Here is a 15,000-nt window from a genome sequence, read left to right on the forward strand (position 1 = left end):
AGTCAGCTGTCGCGTAGGAGGGCTTTGTTTCTGTGTCTGTCATTACGCTTGTTGAGTGTTGATAGGTCTGGGTGGCAGATGATCAGGAATTTCTCTTTGAGGCATAGGTTGCATCGTTTGCTTGAGCTGTTGTAGGGCAGGTGGGAAGATAGGATGCGCCAGGTGATGGAATAATCGATTTTGTTGTCTTTAAGTGTCCAGATGTATTTGCTGAGTTCGGTGGAGTTGCGGTGTTTTGCGTGTCGGAATGATGAGGTGTGGTCGTTGTAGCGGGACTTGAAGTCGTTTACAGTGAGTCCGATGCATGTGTCTGTCGTGCTGTTATCTTTACGCGTAATAGTAGCTTGGTATATGACAGATTGTTGGAGGCAGTTCCGTCTAGAGGGCATGAGTTTTTTTGTCGGCAGTTGCATTTCTTGTTGTTGTTTGCAGTAGAGGTGTCGGTTTTGGCGGTGGCGTTAGTCTTTACGTGGGAGGTGAGGATTCTTTTATTGTGGTTGTCGATGATTTGTTTTGTATTGCCCATGCAGCTGTAACTAATTTTGATTGTGCTTCTTTTGAAAATTCTGCGGAGCTTATGGTCTTTGGGGAAGTGTTTGTCAATCAGCGCGAGGAATTTATGTCCGATGGGGGTTGTACCAAAGGATGTTGTTGCGTTGTCGGTTCTTGCGTCTTTCTGTGTGCGTTGGTTCGTAGTGAAGTGTGTAGCTGTAACCACTGGTGTTTAGTACTTTCTGGTAGGCGGGAGCGGCTTGGTCGAAGGAGGTTATGTCGGATGAGAGGGATAATAAACGTCTGTTGATGCTGGAGGGGATGTTTTTCGTGGTGGACGGTGGATGGTTGCTTTCGCGGTGAACGTATTGTAGTGTGGTATTAGGTTTGGTATATGGCTTGTAGGTGTTTTGGCTGAGGTTAAATGTGACGTCCAGGAAGTTGATAGCTTGTTTATTAGCTTCTATGGTGATGCGGAGTCCGTTAGCGTTAAAAATGCGGCATATCTCTTTTTTGATATTTTCAGTGTCCCCGGGTGTGGCGTCGGTTCTGGCAAGTCCTTCGTCTCGGTATAAACGGACCAATATTTATGTTGAGATTCTGTAGTTGGGACAGGAGGAAGTTTCCGACAAGTTCACAGGTTTCGGCGCCGTCGAAGCTGCCCATGGTTACGTCAAATGTAGTGTTGCCTTTTTTTTTGCCAGAGTTGCTGTTTGTGGATTCAAATAGAGCTTTTGGCATGAATAATAATGTTCCTTTCGTCGGCGGTGATGTTGTCAAAATCAGATGCGAAGTTGAGTGCTTTGTTTAGGAGGTCTAGGCTGATGGATGGGTAGAATTCATCTATGTCGAAGCAGATGAAGTTAGAGTTGTATTTGTTATCTATAGATCGAAACCAGTTGATAACGGCTGAGGTGTTTTTCCATAGGTCGAAGTTGCTTTTTCTCGCGATGTTGGTGTTGATGCGGCCGAGAATCTGTTTGCTCACTTTGCCTATTTCGGGTTTCGTTGGGTTGATCAGGCGGCAAGTCGGTTTGTTTGAGAAGTTCGATTTGTGGTCTTTAAGTGTTATGAATGCGTCTTTGTTGGCTGTAGTGTTTACCCTGTCATCGATTTGTAGTTTTGTCGCGATGTCTTTGTTTGTTTTATGGATTGCTTGCGTTGTTGAGGGAAGGGCTTTCTTGTAGGATTTTGTTACGTTTCTTTCTAGAAGATCGTTGTATTCTGCGAGCTCAAGTTTGTAGAAGTTAGTAGTTTTGTCTTTTTGGACCAGTAGCTTGCGTTCGTTCTTGATGCGGTTGCTGTCTTCTTTTAGTTTGTTGAGGAAAGGGCTGTTCACCTGCTTGAATTTTACCGACTGTATCATCTTGAGCATTTCGTCCTCAATGTCCTTTAGTTCTTCGATCGGTGAGGGTTCTTGGTCGATTTGAAGCCGTAGTTCTCTTTAGATTTAGGTGAGGTGTTAGGATTTAGGAAGAAGTGGGCTTTCCAGCGCATTCTGTTCAAGACTTGGCTGGTTTTTTCGATGAGACGTTATAAATAGTCGTTGCGCGATGGTAACGGAATATTCTTAGTAGAGTAACTGAGGTTGAATTTTTCCAGGTTGCAGGTTGCCGTAGAGTGCTCAACAAAAGCTTCGAACGGTGTAGAGGGATTAAACTTGGTGTCCGTGAAACAGTGCTCGATACAAATGGTAGAGTGGGTATGTGTGGTAGGCGGAAAAAAACAACTACATATACATCGCTACAGACCTGTTGGCCCCCTGAGAGTTCTACTAAGCTCAAGGCAAATTTTCTTTTGAAACATTTATTCTATTTAAGTATGATTACTTGGGGTGTACAGGGTCAGGGTTTCCCTCGCATACAGAATATATATATATAACTGCAGACAGTACTGTTTTGGCCTTCTGGGCCTCATCAGTGCAGTGCTGATGCTAGGATGGGGGAGAACCGAGACGGTCACCCCAAACGACCCAACCTCTGTGGTATCGTCTAAGCCATGCCAGAGTGCTCAAACTTGAGTAAACTAGCGAGCATGCGCAATTGCAACAGCAAGGACTCATCCTAGATAGAGTGCTCAATTTGGACATGAAAGCAAAGCTTTGTATGCCAAAGAGCTATGTCGGAACATAACCGCAGAAAGTACTCTTTCGGCCTTCTGGGCCTCATCAGTGCAGTTTTTTTTATGTTTAAGGTGGACGGCCGGGCCCCCGATGAAGGGCGTGTGCAATGCCCGCCGACCAACAGGACTAATCCCACCCATGGCTTGCGTGCAATGCCTTAGGGTTAGGGTCCACCAGAAACGAGGGTCACCAGACGCCAAACTCGCTGGGGAATCGAACCCCACCTCACAGAAACAAAAATTGGGTACACAGAACTAAAACGAACAAGGACAAACAGACCAGTGCAGTACACCAACAAAGGAGACCAGCACATGGACAACAAAACAAATACTCACGAAAGGCTACTGTGCAGTGCACCAACAAAGGAGACCCAGCACAAGCAGCGGACAGACACACTTACAAAGTAGACAGAACGAACGATACTAGCCCAGTGCAGTGCACCAACGAAGGAGACCCAGCACATGGGTTACGAAACAGATACTAACAATTAGGCTACTGTGCAGTACACCAATGAAGGAGACCCAGCACAAGCAGCACAAAGACACGCTCACTCAAGCAAAAGATCACACGTCACTCAAGCAAAAGAAGAACGAGGCTACTGTGCAGTACACCAATAAAGGAGACCCAGCACGAGCCTAACCGAGACACACTCATTCGAGCAAAAAAGGAAACTAAATAACTACGGGGAGCAGGACTAAATGGAAAAGACAAGGGAGTCGTTTACCACTGAAGCTATGATGCCACGGGCGCCCCACTGACGATGGAAGACGCGACGACGCCTGTCAGACTTGCACCGCCTGAAGGAAATTGGTAAATAAAACTTCAGGCGGGCCTTGATAGAAGCAATCACCGCCACAGCGCCAGGACGAACGTTACGGAAACGGAAATCGTTCCTACTCCGCCAAATACAAAACTTAGAAACATTGAGCAGATAGACAAAGACACGCGGGACAGAAACCAGTTCACTAGAGTTGAAACCAAAGAGGACATGACGTAAAGAGATGGCAGGACACATAGGAGAGAAGGAAAACAGCAAGGACTGGACCCAGGCGAGAACACTCTGAGCAAGTGGACAGTAGAAGAACAAATGCTTGAGTGACTCGACCGTGGGTCCACAAAAACACGAGAGAGGAACAGATAAACCAAAAGAGGAGAGACGCCGGGCGGTGTACAGGACGCCGTGCGCAATCTTCCAATTTAGGTCGATGACACGACGGTCAAGATAAAAGAAGGATAGGGCACGCCACGTGGCAGGCCAGTCAAGGTTGGGATAGATGAATAGAAACTTAAGGACACAATAAGGCTGGACCATGTTCTCAGAGAGAAGATATAGGTAGCAAGACTTGGTAGACATAGTAAGAACGGGAGAACAAACAAGAGGGCATGAAGAGCCGTAGACTAAAGAGTTTTTTGACGTGGCGAAGGCCCCGTCGAGCTTACGCCAAGCCAAAACCAGAGCTTGATAGAAGGGCGGCAAGACCCTGAAGTCGAAACTAAAAGGACGAGAAAACACAACAAGAGGAGAGACACCAAACAAAGAGTTAAACCAAAAGGACATGAGAGCGACCCAACTGGATGGGGAGGAGACGAATCTCCTCACCCATTGACCAAGGAGGGCTCTCACCTTGGACTGAATATTAACCACAGAAAAACCACCAAAAAGGGGAAATTGAACCACAGCCGAACGGGAGACAAGCTCAACCTTGCCAGACCAGAAAAACGAGAAAACAAGACGGGAAAGCTTCGCCTCCACCCAGGCCGGCATGTGGATAAGAGAGGCCACATACCAAACCCGGGAGAGGGCGAGAGCGTTAATGACTAGGGCCTTGCCATGAAAAGAGAGAACACGAGAACGCCAAGACTTGAGAACACGGTCCACCGCATTAATGCGAGGACGCCAGTTGTCTTCATCAAGGTTACCGGGGCCGACAAACACCCCCAGCACCTTGAGCTTAGCAGGAGACCAGTCAAAAGGAACCGGGGGGTCCGTACGACCCTGCCAACCACCCAACCAGAGACCCTTGGACTTAGAAAGGTTGATCTTAGATCCAGAAGCTAGTTCAAAAAGCTTGTAAGTCTCAAGGGCAGCCAGAATGCCAGAATCAGTGGTAAGGATTAAAGATGTATCGTCCGCGTACTGCGAGATGGGAGACAGTACGGGACACCCAGGGAGAGACAGACCTTTGATACGGGGGTCTGCACGGATACTACACGCAAGAACCTCAGACACAAGAACATATAGGAGGGGAGAAAGAGGGCACCCCTGCCGGACACCACGAGAAAGGCTAAAGAAAGGAGTCAGGAACCCATTCACATTGACCGCGCTTTGAACATGAGTATAGAACAAGTCGACCCACGCGACAAAGGAAGGGCCAAAGCCCATGGTGACAAGAGTGGACCGCATGAAGCCCCAATCCACACGGTCAAAAGCCTTCTCTTGATCGAGGGACAGGATGGCGACAGGGGTGCCAGAAGACTCAGTATAGCTGACAACGTCTCTAAGCAGAGCAACATTTTCTCCGATAAAACGGCCAGGGACTCCGCATGTTTGATCTCGGCTGACAACGAGGTGTATTACCCGGAGGAGACGCCCAGCTATGGCACGAGAAGCAAGTTTATAATCCACGTTTAGAAGAGATATGGGCCGCCAATTTTGGGGTCAAGGCGGTCCCCCTTCTTGAAAGACAGAGTGATGATACCTCTGCGCTGAGAGAGGGAGAGAAAACCAGAGGAAGAGCATTCATTAAGAACAGAAACAAGATCAGAGCCAACCACGTCCCAGAAACGGAGATAGAATTCCATAGGCAGGCCGTCTAAACCAGGTGCCTTGTTACGAGCCATGCCCTTGAGAGCGACGAGGACCTCTGATGATGTAAGAGGGCCCTCACAACTGTTGGCCTGATCTTGAGAGAGAACAGAAGACAAATTTTCAAGAAGAGAAGATTGAACATGAGGGTCAGTAGGTGAGGCTGTATAAAGACTAGAATAGAAGGAACCAAGAGACGCACAGAGATCGGCAGAAGACGAGACGATAGAGCCATCAGGCTCTCTCAGCGCAGAGATATGACGGTCAGCGGAACGTTTTTTCTCGAGACGAAGAAAAAACTGCGAGGAAGACTCACCCTCCTCAACCCATCGGACTCTCGCACGCACCTGAGCCCCCCTCGCAGCATGGGAATCAAGCCGGGCAAGCTCAGAACAAGCAGACCGCCAAGGGTCAATGCAGGAAGTAATTCCAGAATCAACTTTGGCCTGAAGATGCTGGACAAGACGTACCAGGGCATCTCTGGATGAAGATGTTGTGCGGGCTTTATTTGCACAAAAGCGGATAGTAAGCCCCTTGATTTTACTTTTCCCACGATCCCACCACTTAGCTAGAGAAGGAAAGCGGGGGATGGCAAGGCGCCAAGCAGACCATTCATCACGGACTAGTTGCCGATAGTCCGGATCGTCGAGGATGGAAGTATTCAGCTTCCAGTAGCCTGGGCCAGGTGGAACGGCATCGGGAACAGACAGAGATAAACACAAACCGCGATGGTCCGAGAACGGACACACATACACGGAACAAGACGACACTGATGGGACCCACGCAAAAGGGACCCCAAAAAGGTCAATACGCGACGCTAAACTGCCATTCCACCTGGTCCAGGTGAACCCAGGAGTAGTGGGGTGGAGATAACGCCAGATGTCAATGACGCAGGACGCCTCAAAAAGATGGTTTAGTGTGGGAGAACTATCTCCAGACAAGGAGGCGGGGTCTGGGCCACGCCTATCTCGAGCCCTATCAAATACAGCATTGAAATCTCCAGCAAGGACCGTAGGGATGGAAGGGTCGATCCTTGAATGAAGGCCATCGAAAAACAGGTCTCGTGCAGGGTTGCAATTAGGAGCATAGACACAGACAACTCGGAAAATTTGATCATGAAACGAGAATTCACATTGTAAGAAACGACCATCAGCAGACCAAGACTTTAGAAGGGAGATAGAGGGACGATAGAGAACAACACACCCACAAGAGTGAATAGAACCCGGGGCTAGCACAGACAAGAAACCAGACGAGGAAAACCACGATGAACATTCAGTTAAGGAAACACAATGAGTCTCCTGAAGGCAGATAACATCCACCTTCACCGGGAGAGAGCGCAACCACTGCACGAGACCATCACGCTTCGACCGGTCCCTGATGCCATTGACATTCAAAGTAAGGAGAGACAAAGCCATGAGGAAGAGATGGATGACCCTCATGAAAGCCAGGGCTGGGGCTGGGGTTTCCCCTTCCTACTGGGAAGATTGGGGACAGCCCTCGTACGCTTAGAGACCGTACTCGCCAACTGAGTATGAGAAGGAACCATGACACGTTTCTTAGAGCGTTTCCTGGAGACAACTTCAAAACCGTCCGATGACATGCTCCTCGTGAGAGGAGAGGAGAATTCAGAAATATCAGGAGACTCTGAGCCCTGAACAGGGGTAGAGTCCTGAGAGGAGAATTCGGTGATATCATCATCGACATTAGTGACACTTTGGCCAACACTAGTATTAGTGGTACTTTGACCAGACTTAACTATTTTACTGGTACTTTGACCAAACTTAACTAATTTACTGGTACTTTGACCAGACTTAACTATTTCACCGGTACTTTGACCAGACTTAACTAAAGAACTGGTACTTTGACCAGACTTAACATTATCAATAAATAATTCACTGGAATTAACTAAAGTACTGGTACTTTGACCAGACCTAACATTATCAATAACTATAGGACTGGTACTTTGACCAGACATAACACTATCATTAACTAAAGGACCGGTACTTTGACCGGACTCACTATTATTAACTAAACTGGTGTTTTGACCAGCGATACTATTATTAGGAACACTATTTATTTCTGAGGCCTCAGATTGTTTAGGAACGTTATTTAGATTACTGATTTCATTATTACTGGCTTCGCCAGGAGCAGAGATAACCATTTCTTCAGACGGAAGATCAACAGATTCGTTGGGTGGACAAGGAACGTTACCCGGCAGATTTGCCACATCTCCAGAAGAAATGGGCGGGAAATCAGCGGCCGGGGGAACAACATAGGGCGTAGAGCCCCAGACATTTCCGGAACGGCGGGAAGGGCAGTTACGGGCGAGATGACCAGCTTCCCCACATTCCCTGCATTTTCCATTGAAGGGACAGTCAGCAGCTTTATGACCCATGGTTTTGCAGATAGAGCAGAATGGCTTGATACCACGATACCAAATGCGCACAGGGTAACCGTCAATGGTGATTTGTGCGGGGATAGGTTTGTCCATGGACATGGTCAGAATTCGTGATCCAGTAAGAAGATGTGGACGCCCCATGAAAGCCTGACGTTTGCAGGAGAAAACTTTGCCAAAGGTCTTGAAGTCCTCGCACAGGATCGCGTCATCCCCTTCAGCGGGGTAGTGATGGATATAGACGAGCGTGTGTGGACGATCGGAATTGGTGACACTACATTCCACACCATCGAGATTTATAAAACCGGACTCAACAAGACTCGCCATATCGTCAGGATCTTTGAAAGTGAGGCGAATAAGGCCTCCCGGAACGAACTGAACCGCAGATAGTCTATTAAGGTCGATTTCCTTTTCCAACATTTTAAGAACAGCTGGTCTAGGGTGGACCGTAACTGCCGCCGTAGCATGGACAACACAAGTTCTAGCACATATTAACATTTTGAAAAGGAATAGGAAGAGAGAAAAAAAACAAAGAGGAAAGAAAGGAGAGAAAAAGGACTACAACAATTGCCAAAAAAGGCAAAAAAGGCAAAAAACCCACCAAGTTCAGCAAAGCTGAAACCTGGATGGGTTCCCAACAAAGTTCGGACCCACCAAAAAAAACCAAAAACGAGATGGGTGACCGAAAACAACAAGACAAAAAAGACTGGCGTTCCACTCCCGGCAGGTACTTAGCACAGTCGAATAAATTTGAAAAATGAAAGAATACTTACAAATCCTTTGCCCACGATGAGGTTTCGGACCAACACTTTACCTTGCAAAGATGAAATCCCGCGTCAGGTAATTAGGGCGCACACTGTTTCGACCTATGTGGGCCTCATCAGTGCAGTGCTCCTTCTAGGATAGGGGTGAACCTTTAAAGCCATCCCAAATGATTCCACATTTGTGGTACCATTTAAGCCATGCCAGAGTGCACAAACTAGAAATTAGTGAGCTTCACACAATTGCACAACGTGACTCATCCTAGTAGAGTGCTCGATTTGGACATAAAAGCAAAGCTTTGTAATGCCAAAGAGCTATATATATACATTTATATCACATGATATATGCATACGGAAAAAGAAACGACGTTCGCTCTCCGACACCAGATTACAAAGTTGGAAAAAGCCTGTTATGCCTAGTACAAATAAAATCTCACCACTTCCCCTCCAGTTTTATTCCGGTAAGTTTTCCAGCTTATTCCATCGAAGGAATGAGATAGTTTGAAAGCTGTAACAAATCTGTTTCTTCCTTCCCATTTGTCTCCTCCAGTAGCGAGACCGCAGGCTTGAATTACTTCCCCGATGTCTACCTGAAGCCACTCGCTGTTACTATTAGGCAGACGTGAACACCAACCATCACCACCCACAGCTTTGAGTCGACCGTAAAACGCCTGATTATAGTCCCGGTATTCAGAGGATGCTGTCATCTGATCATCAGTGATGATACTAGAATCAGAAACACCAACAGGATTGCTGAAGCAATCTGTAAAATTGAAACGATGTAAAGAGTTAGACGTTCACGTGCAGCGACAGCTCCCATTTTGCATCATGAAAATCTCACAACCCAGTTTCCATTGAGCTTGCAAATAGTTTCCTCAGGGGTTATTTCGTGATGCCAAAGGAAAATTTGGTGAACTGTCACAAGAGAACCATAAAAAACGCATGTATTTCCTTTATTTTTGTTACAAGAGTTCTATTAAAAAGGCTTTTCTCACCTGGCGACTGACCCAAAATGTCAGGATATTTAAAGATCTACAAGAAATGTTACAAATTTTAAAAACGACGTTAGAAGGTCAAAACGAAACTCCTTTCATGCCATTAGTTTTGCGATAATTATCGATTAGTTTACCAGTGTTATGGATAATGTTTTAGGACAATTTTACCATGTACGGTCACATATCATGAATAGAAATACTCACCAGAAATACCAGGACTTTTAAAAGACGAACACGTAATCCCATGGTTATATTCTCAAACCTCTTTGTTAGGAAAATCTGCGTTGAAGAAACTTCAATGAATCAGCAAGCGGTCCGCCAAGACACCCAGCTTACCTTATTTGCTGGCTGCATTTTTAGATCCGATTTTCTCATTGCTGTGTTTTTTCTCACAACATTTAACAAAATTCGGAGCTTGTATCAAACACCAACCATTAAATCATTCAGACCTCACTATTCCCTTAGTTTGATGCCCGAATGTACTGAAATTAATTGTTGCATAACTTTTTTACAATAATTGAAGAATTAATTACATGCAAGTGCTCACATGTAAACACCTTTCATTGAAATTTTTGTTTCTGATCATTTTTATTTTTGAGGCAGAAAGTCCTTGCCTTTTATTGGGAAATACTTGCTTGTTCTCATCATCTGGATTAATACGGAAAAGAGATCACCTAGCTTTTGTTTAATCTCAACATTTGTGAACAAAATTCAAGGTAGAGACTGTCGTCTTCTAGTGTGTCCCAAGTTCCCAGAAGTGAAAACTGAGATCAAGACCAACCTCTAAAAACTATCATGCCCAATGAGAGGTTAGGTTATCAAACTAACCGATGAACTTAGTTGGGCGCACCTTTTTAAACTCCGCTTTCCTTAGTTTAATATAACTGAATTTTCAACATTAAAATTTACCAGTAGAATGAGCATTTCTGAGTAGGCACGCTTTTTTATCTCCGATTTCTTTTGAGCAGAATTACTGCTATTTTTCAGGATCTAACGTTCCCGGTAAGCTGATAAGCATTTCTCAGTCGAGTGCACGTTGTCTGATCTTGGCTTTCTTCACAGCAATATAATAGCTATTTCCAGGAGCGCAACCCCACTAGTAGAATAAGCATTTCTGAGCTATGGTGTACATACAGGCTCTCTGACCTCCGCTTTCTTAAGAGTAATATAACTGCTATTTTCAAGAGTGTAATACCAATGGTAAAAATACGCATTTCAAACTCACAAATTCGCACAATTCAGTATCCCAGCAAACAGTCAATCTATCCTCACTAAGGAGCTGAATTTAAGAAAACCCACCATAATTTTGGTTTTCTTCCGAGCCGCGGAAACGATGGTCTCACTCTGATCTCACTCTGACCTCAGCAATGATTTCTTGAATCGTAATCTATGTGCTTCTTTTGAGTTATTTAGCCAGAAGCTATCATCTCCTAAACAATTTTTCCCTTTCTTCTATTTTTTAATGTCTTCGTTGCGGCGAAAGATCTTGCCGTTTTGAAAGCGAGATAGACAGTCGTTAGCTGCCGTCTGCACAATAAGAGTTATGCCAATTTAAGTGCAGTGAGACGGTTAAAAGAGCATGTACAATTTTGAATAAATATACACAAGACACTGGAGAAAATTGCGATTTATAATTTGGAAAAAGACTACCAGTATCCATCAATTTCTAGTTCCACGGAGATTATTTTATTACTGCTTAAAGATAATTTAAACTTTTTGCACTAAATGTAAATTTTGTGCTCTCTAAAGAGACAACTTGACCCCTTAGTGCTAACAAGCATGTTGTAATTTGTTAATCCAAGGGACACTAAACATCCTACGATGGTAATTAACAATTGAGCGTCTTCGAGAAAGTTCAACGAGTGGTTGATTATATATTCCTTTCTGTTTCGTGAAATAATCCGTTTTTCAGTTTTCGAAGCCAGTTTGAGTTTTGAAAACTGATGTTGCTTTTGAAATCGGCTTTCACTTCAAAATGTCTATTTTTTCGTCATTCTCAAAGTTTCCTCTTTCAGCTTTAATCAAAGAAAGTTTCCGCCCTTTCTTCTCTTATTCTGGCTTTAAATGATCACAGCGCGATCGCATTCAAATTTCCCCACTTCAGTTTTCATGAATTACTAACGATGTCTAGGCATTCTGCGCGTTTAATTCAGTTTCGCGGGGATTTTTATTCGCGGGTCCTCAATTTCGCAATTTTTTAAAATCGCGAAAAATACAATTTTAAAGACCCGCGAAATTAAGTACCAGCAAGGTAAGTATAAGTCGTCATTTTCTCGCTAATTATATATTGGGGTTTCACCTCTGCGGCAAAGAATTGCATCAACACTAGCCCGTACCGGCAATGAGGATGATTAGTCTGGTAAAACCAAAAAAACATTCAGACACATTTTCCTGAACGCTTGTTCATTCTCATAAAGAAAATGAATGTCCATAGTTTAAACTATCATTATAAAGAGCCGGCAGCTGCATTTAGCAAAACACGGATCTCATTTTAAAGTTAACCATTCTAAATTGTTGGCATTTTCAAAAAAAAAACAACTAAATAACGACTTAGTTAAACCGTTTTTCACTGATGAGCGTAGTAAACAGGCACAAACAGGAACAACTTTTTTTTCTCACGTTAATTTTCAGAATAACATCAACCAACTTCTCTATTTCTATATTCCTGTGTCACAAATCTAATTTTCAACAGACATATTATCTCTATTCTTGCACCCCGAAATGTGTTGTACGTACACGTAATTTATTTGCTGTGTTTTGTTATCAAATTGTAATCGTTTTCGGTGAGATGTCTCAAAGAGACCTCGTGGAAGACAGCGTGGTGAAGCAAAAATTTTAATTGCAATCTTATCTGCAGTTTCCACATGAATGTTATAGGAAATCTCACGTATTAGAAGTAGTTCTGTAAGACCTTCGGGAAATTAAATAGACTTCTACCAGGTTTAGCCGCCGGTTGCAAGTTTGCTTGATTCAACGGGCGCCTTCTAGCTTTTCATCACACAAGGGAAGTCTTGTTCACGATGAGATATCTATAAAAAAGATCGTTTGATGTTCAAACAATTCTTTGTTGATGTGATTTACCTGAACTCGATAAAGTATTCGTTTGCATGTCGAGCAGACTCATTTGGGCTGAATACAAATCATAAACAAAAATGCGGGACAAAAAAGCGGGACAAAAATGTGGGACTAAAATGTGGAGCTAGCCCAGGTTTTAAAAATTGAACCGTGACGCTATATTTCATGACTTCGTGGTATAGACAAAAAAAAAGAACATAAATGAAAGCCAACTTAGACCGATGTTTTCTGCGTAGTTGGAAAATAATAGCCGGTATCTAATATTTCCCAACCACAGTCAATAAAGAGCAGTTACGTGGCACTCCTGATCCGCTTGTAATAATACGAAAAAGAAACTAGAAGGTCTATTTTGTCAGAATATGCTCATTAGAATGTGTTTTTTATAGTCGGAGTTAAAAAAGATGAAAATCCAACCCAGACAGATGTACTTTGAGTACTAGGTCTCATTATATTAAAGGAAGCCAACAATCGTTCTTTCACTAAAATTTCAAAGGGTGAAACGCGTGAAGTACTCATCCATTTTTAAGGAAATATTTTCTTAGTTAGATTGCATCGGTAAATAAAGACGTCATTCTTAAATTCGGATTCATTTAAGAGGGAGGTGATCTAAAACTTCTGGAACGGAATTCTAGACTAAAGTTAAGTTTATCATTAGTGCACCCGACCAGTGTACAGGGCATTAGCCTATACACTGGTTAAGAAACTTCTCTAATAATTTCCAGCCACTTTTTTTGTTAAAAGGCAGTTAATTGTAATTTGTTTAACCCTCTGACAATATGGGCAGTTTTCTAAGTCTGCCTTGAAGTGCTAATTGTCTCGTTAATCCGCACCAACTACAATGTAAATTTATAAAATGTGAGAGTGTCTGAGATGCCCACCATTTTCAAAATTTCAGAGCATTTGCTAATCTTTCTAACCTCTACGCATGACTTTTCTTCTCCGTAATAGTGAGGGATGTCTTTCAATCAGTTCTTGCTGACCCTAAATAGTAATAGTGAACAGAATTCTGTTTTTAATTTTTATTAGGCATTTAAGATATTCAAATAAAACACCAGCTTTAGTGTCCTCCTAATGCATAAATTGGAGGGTTACTTGTCTTGAAGTCCGCATGAACGAAGTTAACACACTAGTCGACCATGTGCTCCTTTATTCCCTTCTTGATGTACACCTATACGAAACTTATCTACGCTCACTACGTCATGTAATACATGACATCCCTCCTTTTCTTGAAGAAGAGAGAGAACAATAGACGTTAAAACTCAATCCGAAACAAAACATGCAAAGCTGAAAACTGAATGAAAAACTGGTAATAACTAGTTCACTTAATTTCAACACGAGGTTCACCAGTTCGACACAATCCTAGCATAAAACAAAGTTTAACATTTCAAATTAAAGTTCACTGTTTCAAACAAAGTTCAACATTTCAGAACAAAGTCTTTATATCTCTCAGGGGGTCTTCTCTGTCTCTGAGGTCTTCCACCTTTTGCTGTTGTTGGCATGCTAGGTACTGTTGCTTGACCAGCTACCGCGTTTTTGCTGGCAGGGGTTGACTCATATTCGTTTCCGGCACTTGCTTGTGCTCAACGTGCGATACGAGTTAGGGGTCCACTCGGAAGTGTTGTAGGCACTGCTGGTGTAGACCTACTTATCGCTTGATTTGGTACCGCGGTAGTTTCAGGTACTGTAATTACATCAGTACTAGCAGGTGGTTCTATAGGATCATCAGGGCTCACAAACTTCTTAACATGGGATGTATTCCTTGAGTACTGCGTTCCACTTGGATTTTTCACAACAACACTGTTACCGGTCTTGCTAACAACTTGGAATGGTACTGGATTAAATGGTGTGGAAAATTTGTCTCTTTTCTCTTGCCTCACCAGGACTTGATCACCAACTTGAACATCTGATGGTTATGCATTCATGAATTTATCAGCATACGCTTTGGTCTTTGCTTTCACTTCTGCATCTCTGTCGAGAATTTCAGGTCCAAGTAATAGTCAGCATGTAGCTGTGGTAGCTTTCCTCTCATCTTCCTGTTAAACAATAATTCGGCAGGGCTCTTACCGGTTGTCGCATGATCAATACCTCTGTATTTAGTCACATATCTTCTTAGCTCCTTCACCCAGTCTAGCCCTTCAGCTTGGGCAATGCGAATCTTCTTCATCAGGGATGCATTTTGTCTCTCCACCTCCCCGTTGGCTTGAGGCTACTTTGGTGTGGTCTTGATGTGAACAATTCCATTCTGCTTACAATATTCCCGAAATTCTTCTGAGCGGAATTGTGGACCATTGTCTGACTTGATGGTCAGAGTTAGGCCATGGCGGCTGAAGATTTCCTCCAGGTTGTCGATTACT

The 15,000-nt window shown here is 43.7% G+C and overlaps 1 protein-coding gene across 1 annotated transcript in view; it reads right to left on the reverse strand.

Moving 5' to 3' along the window:
• The window catches only part of LOC111332762 (uncharacterized), a 46,826-nt gene extending 37,009 nt beyond the window's left edge, over positions 1–9,817 (reverse strand). Inside the window, exons 1-3 of the mRNA XM_088755962.1 lie at positions 9,776–9,817; positions 9,572–9,608; positions 9,014–9,339 (exon numbers count right to left, since the gene is read on the reverse strand). Of these exons, the coding sequence (XP_088612088.1) occupies positions 9,014–9,339; positions 9,572–9,608; positions 9,776–9,817 (405 nt within the window). The remainder of the gene's footprint in view (positions 1–9,013; positions 9,340–9,571; positions 9,609–9,775) is intronic.
• Positions 9,818–15,000: the final 5,183 nt, after the last annotated feature.

This window comes from Stylophora pistillata, chromosome 4, assembly GCF_964205215.1.
Source record: "Stylophora pistillata chromosome 4, jaStyPist1.2, whole genome shotgun sequence".
NCBI lineage: Eukaryota > Metazoa > Cnidaria > Anthozoa > Scleractinia > Pocilloporidae > Stylophora > Stylophora pistillata.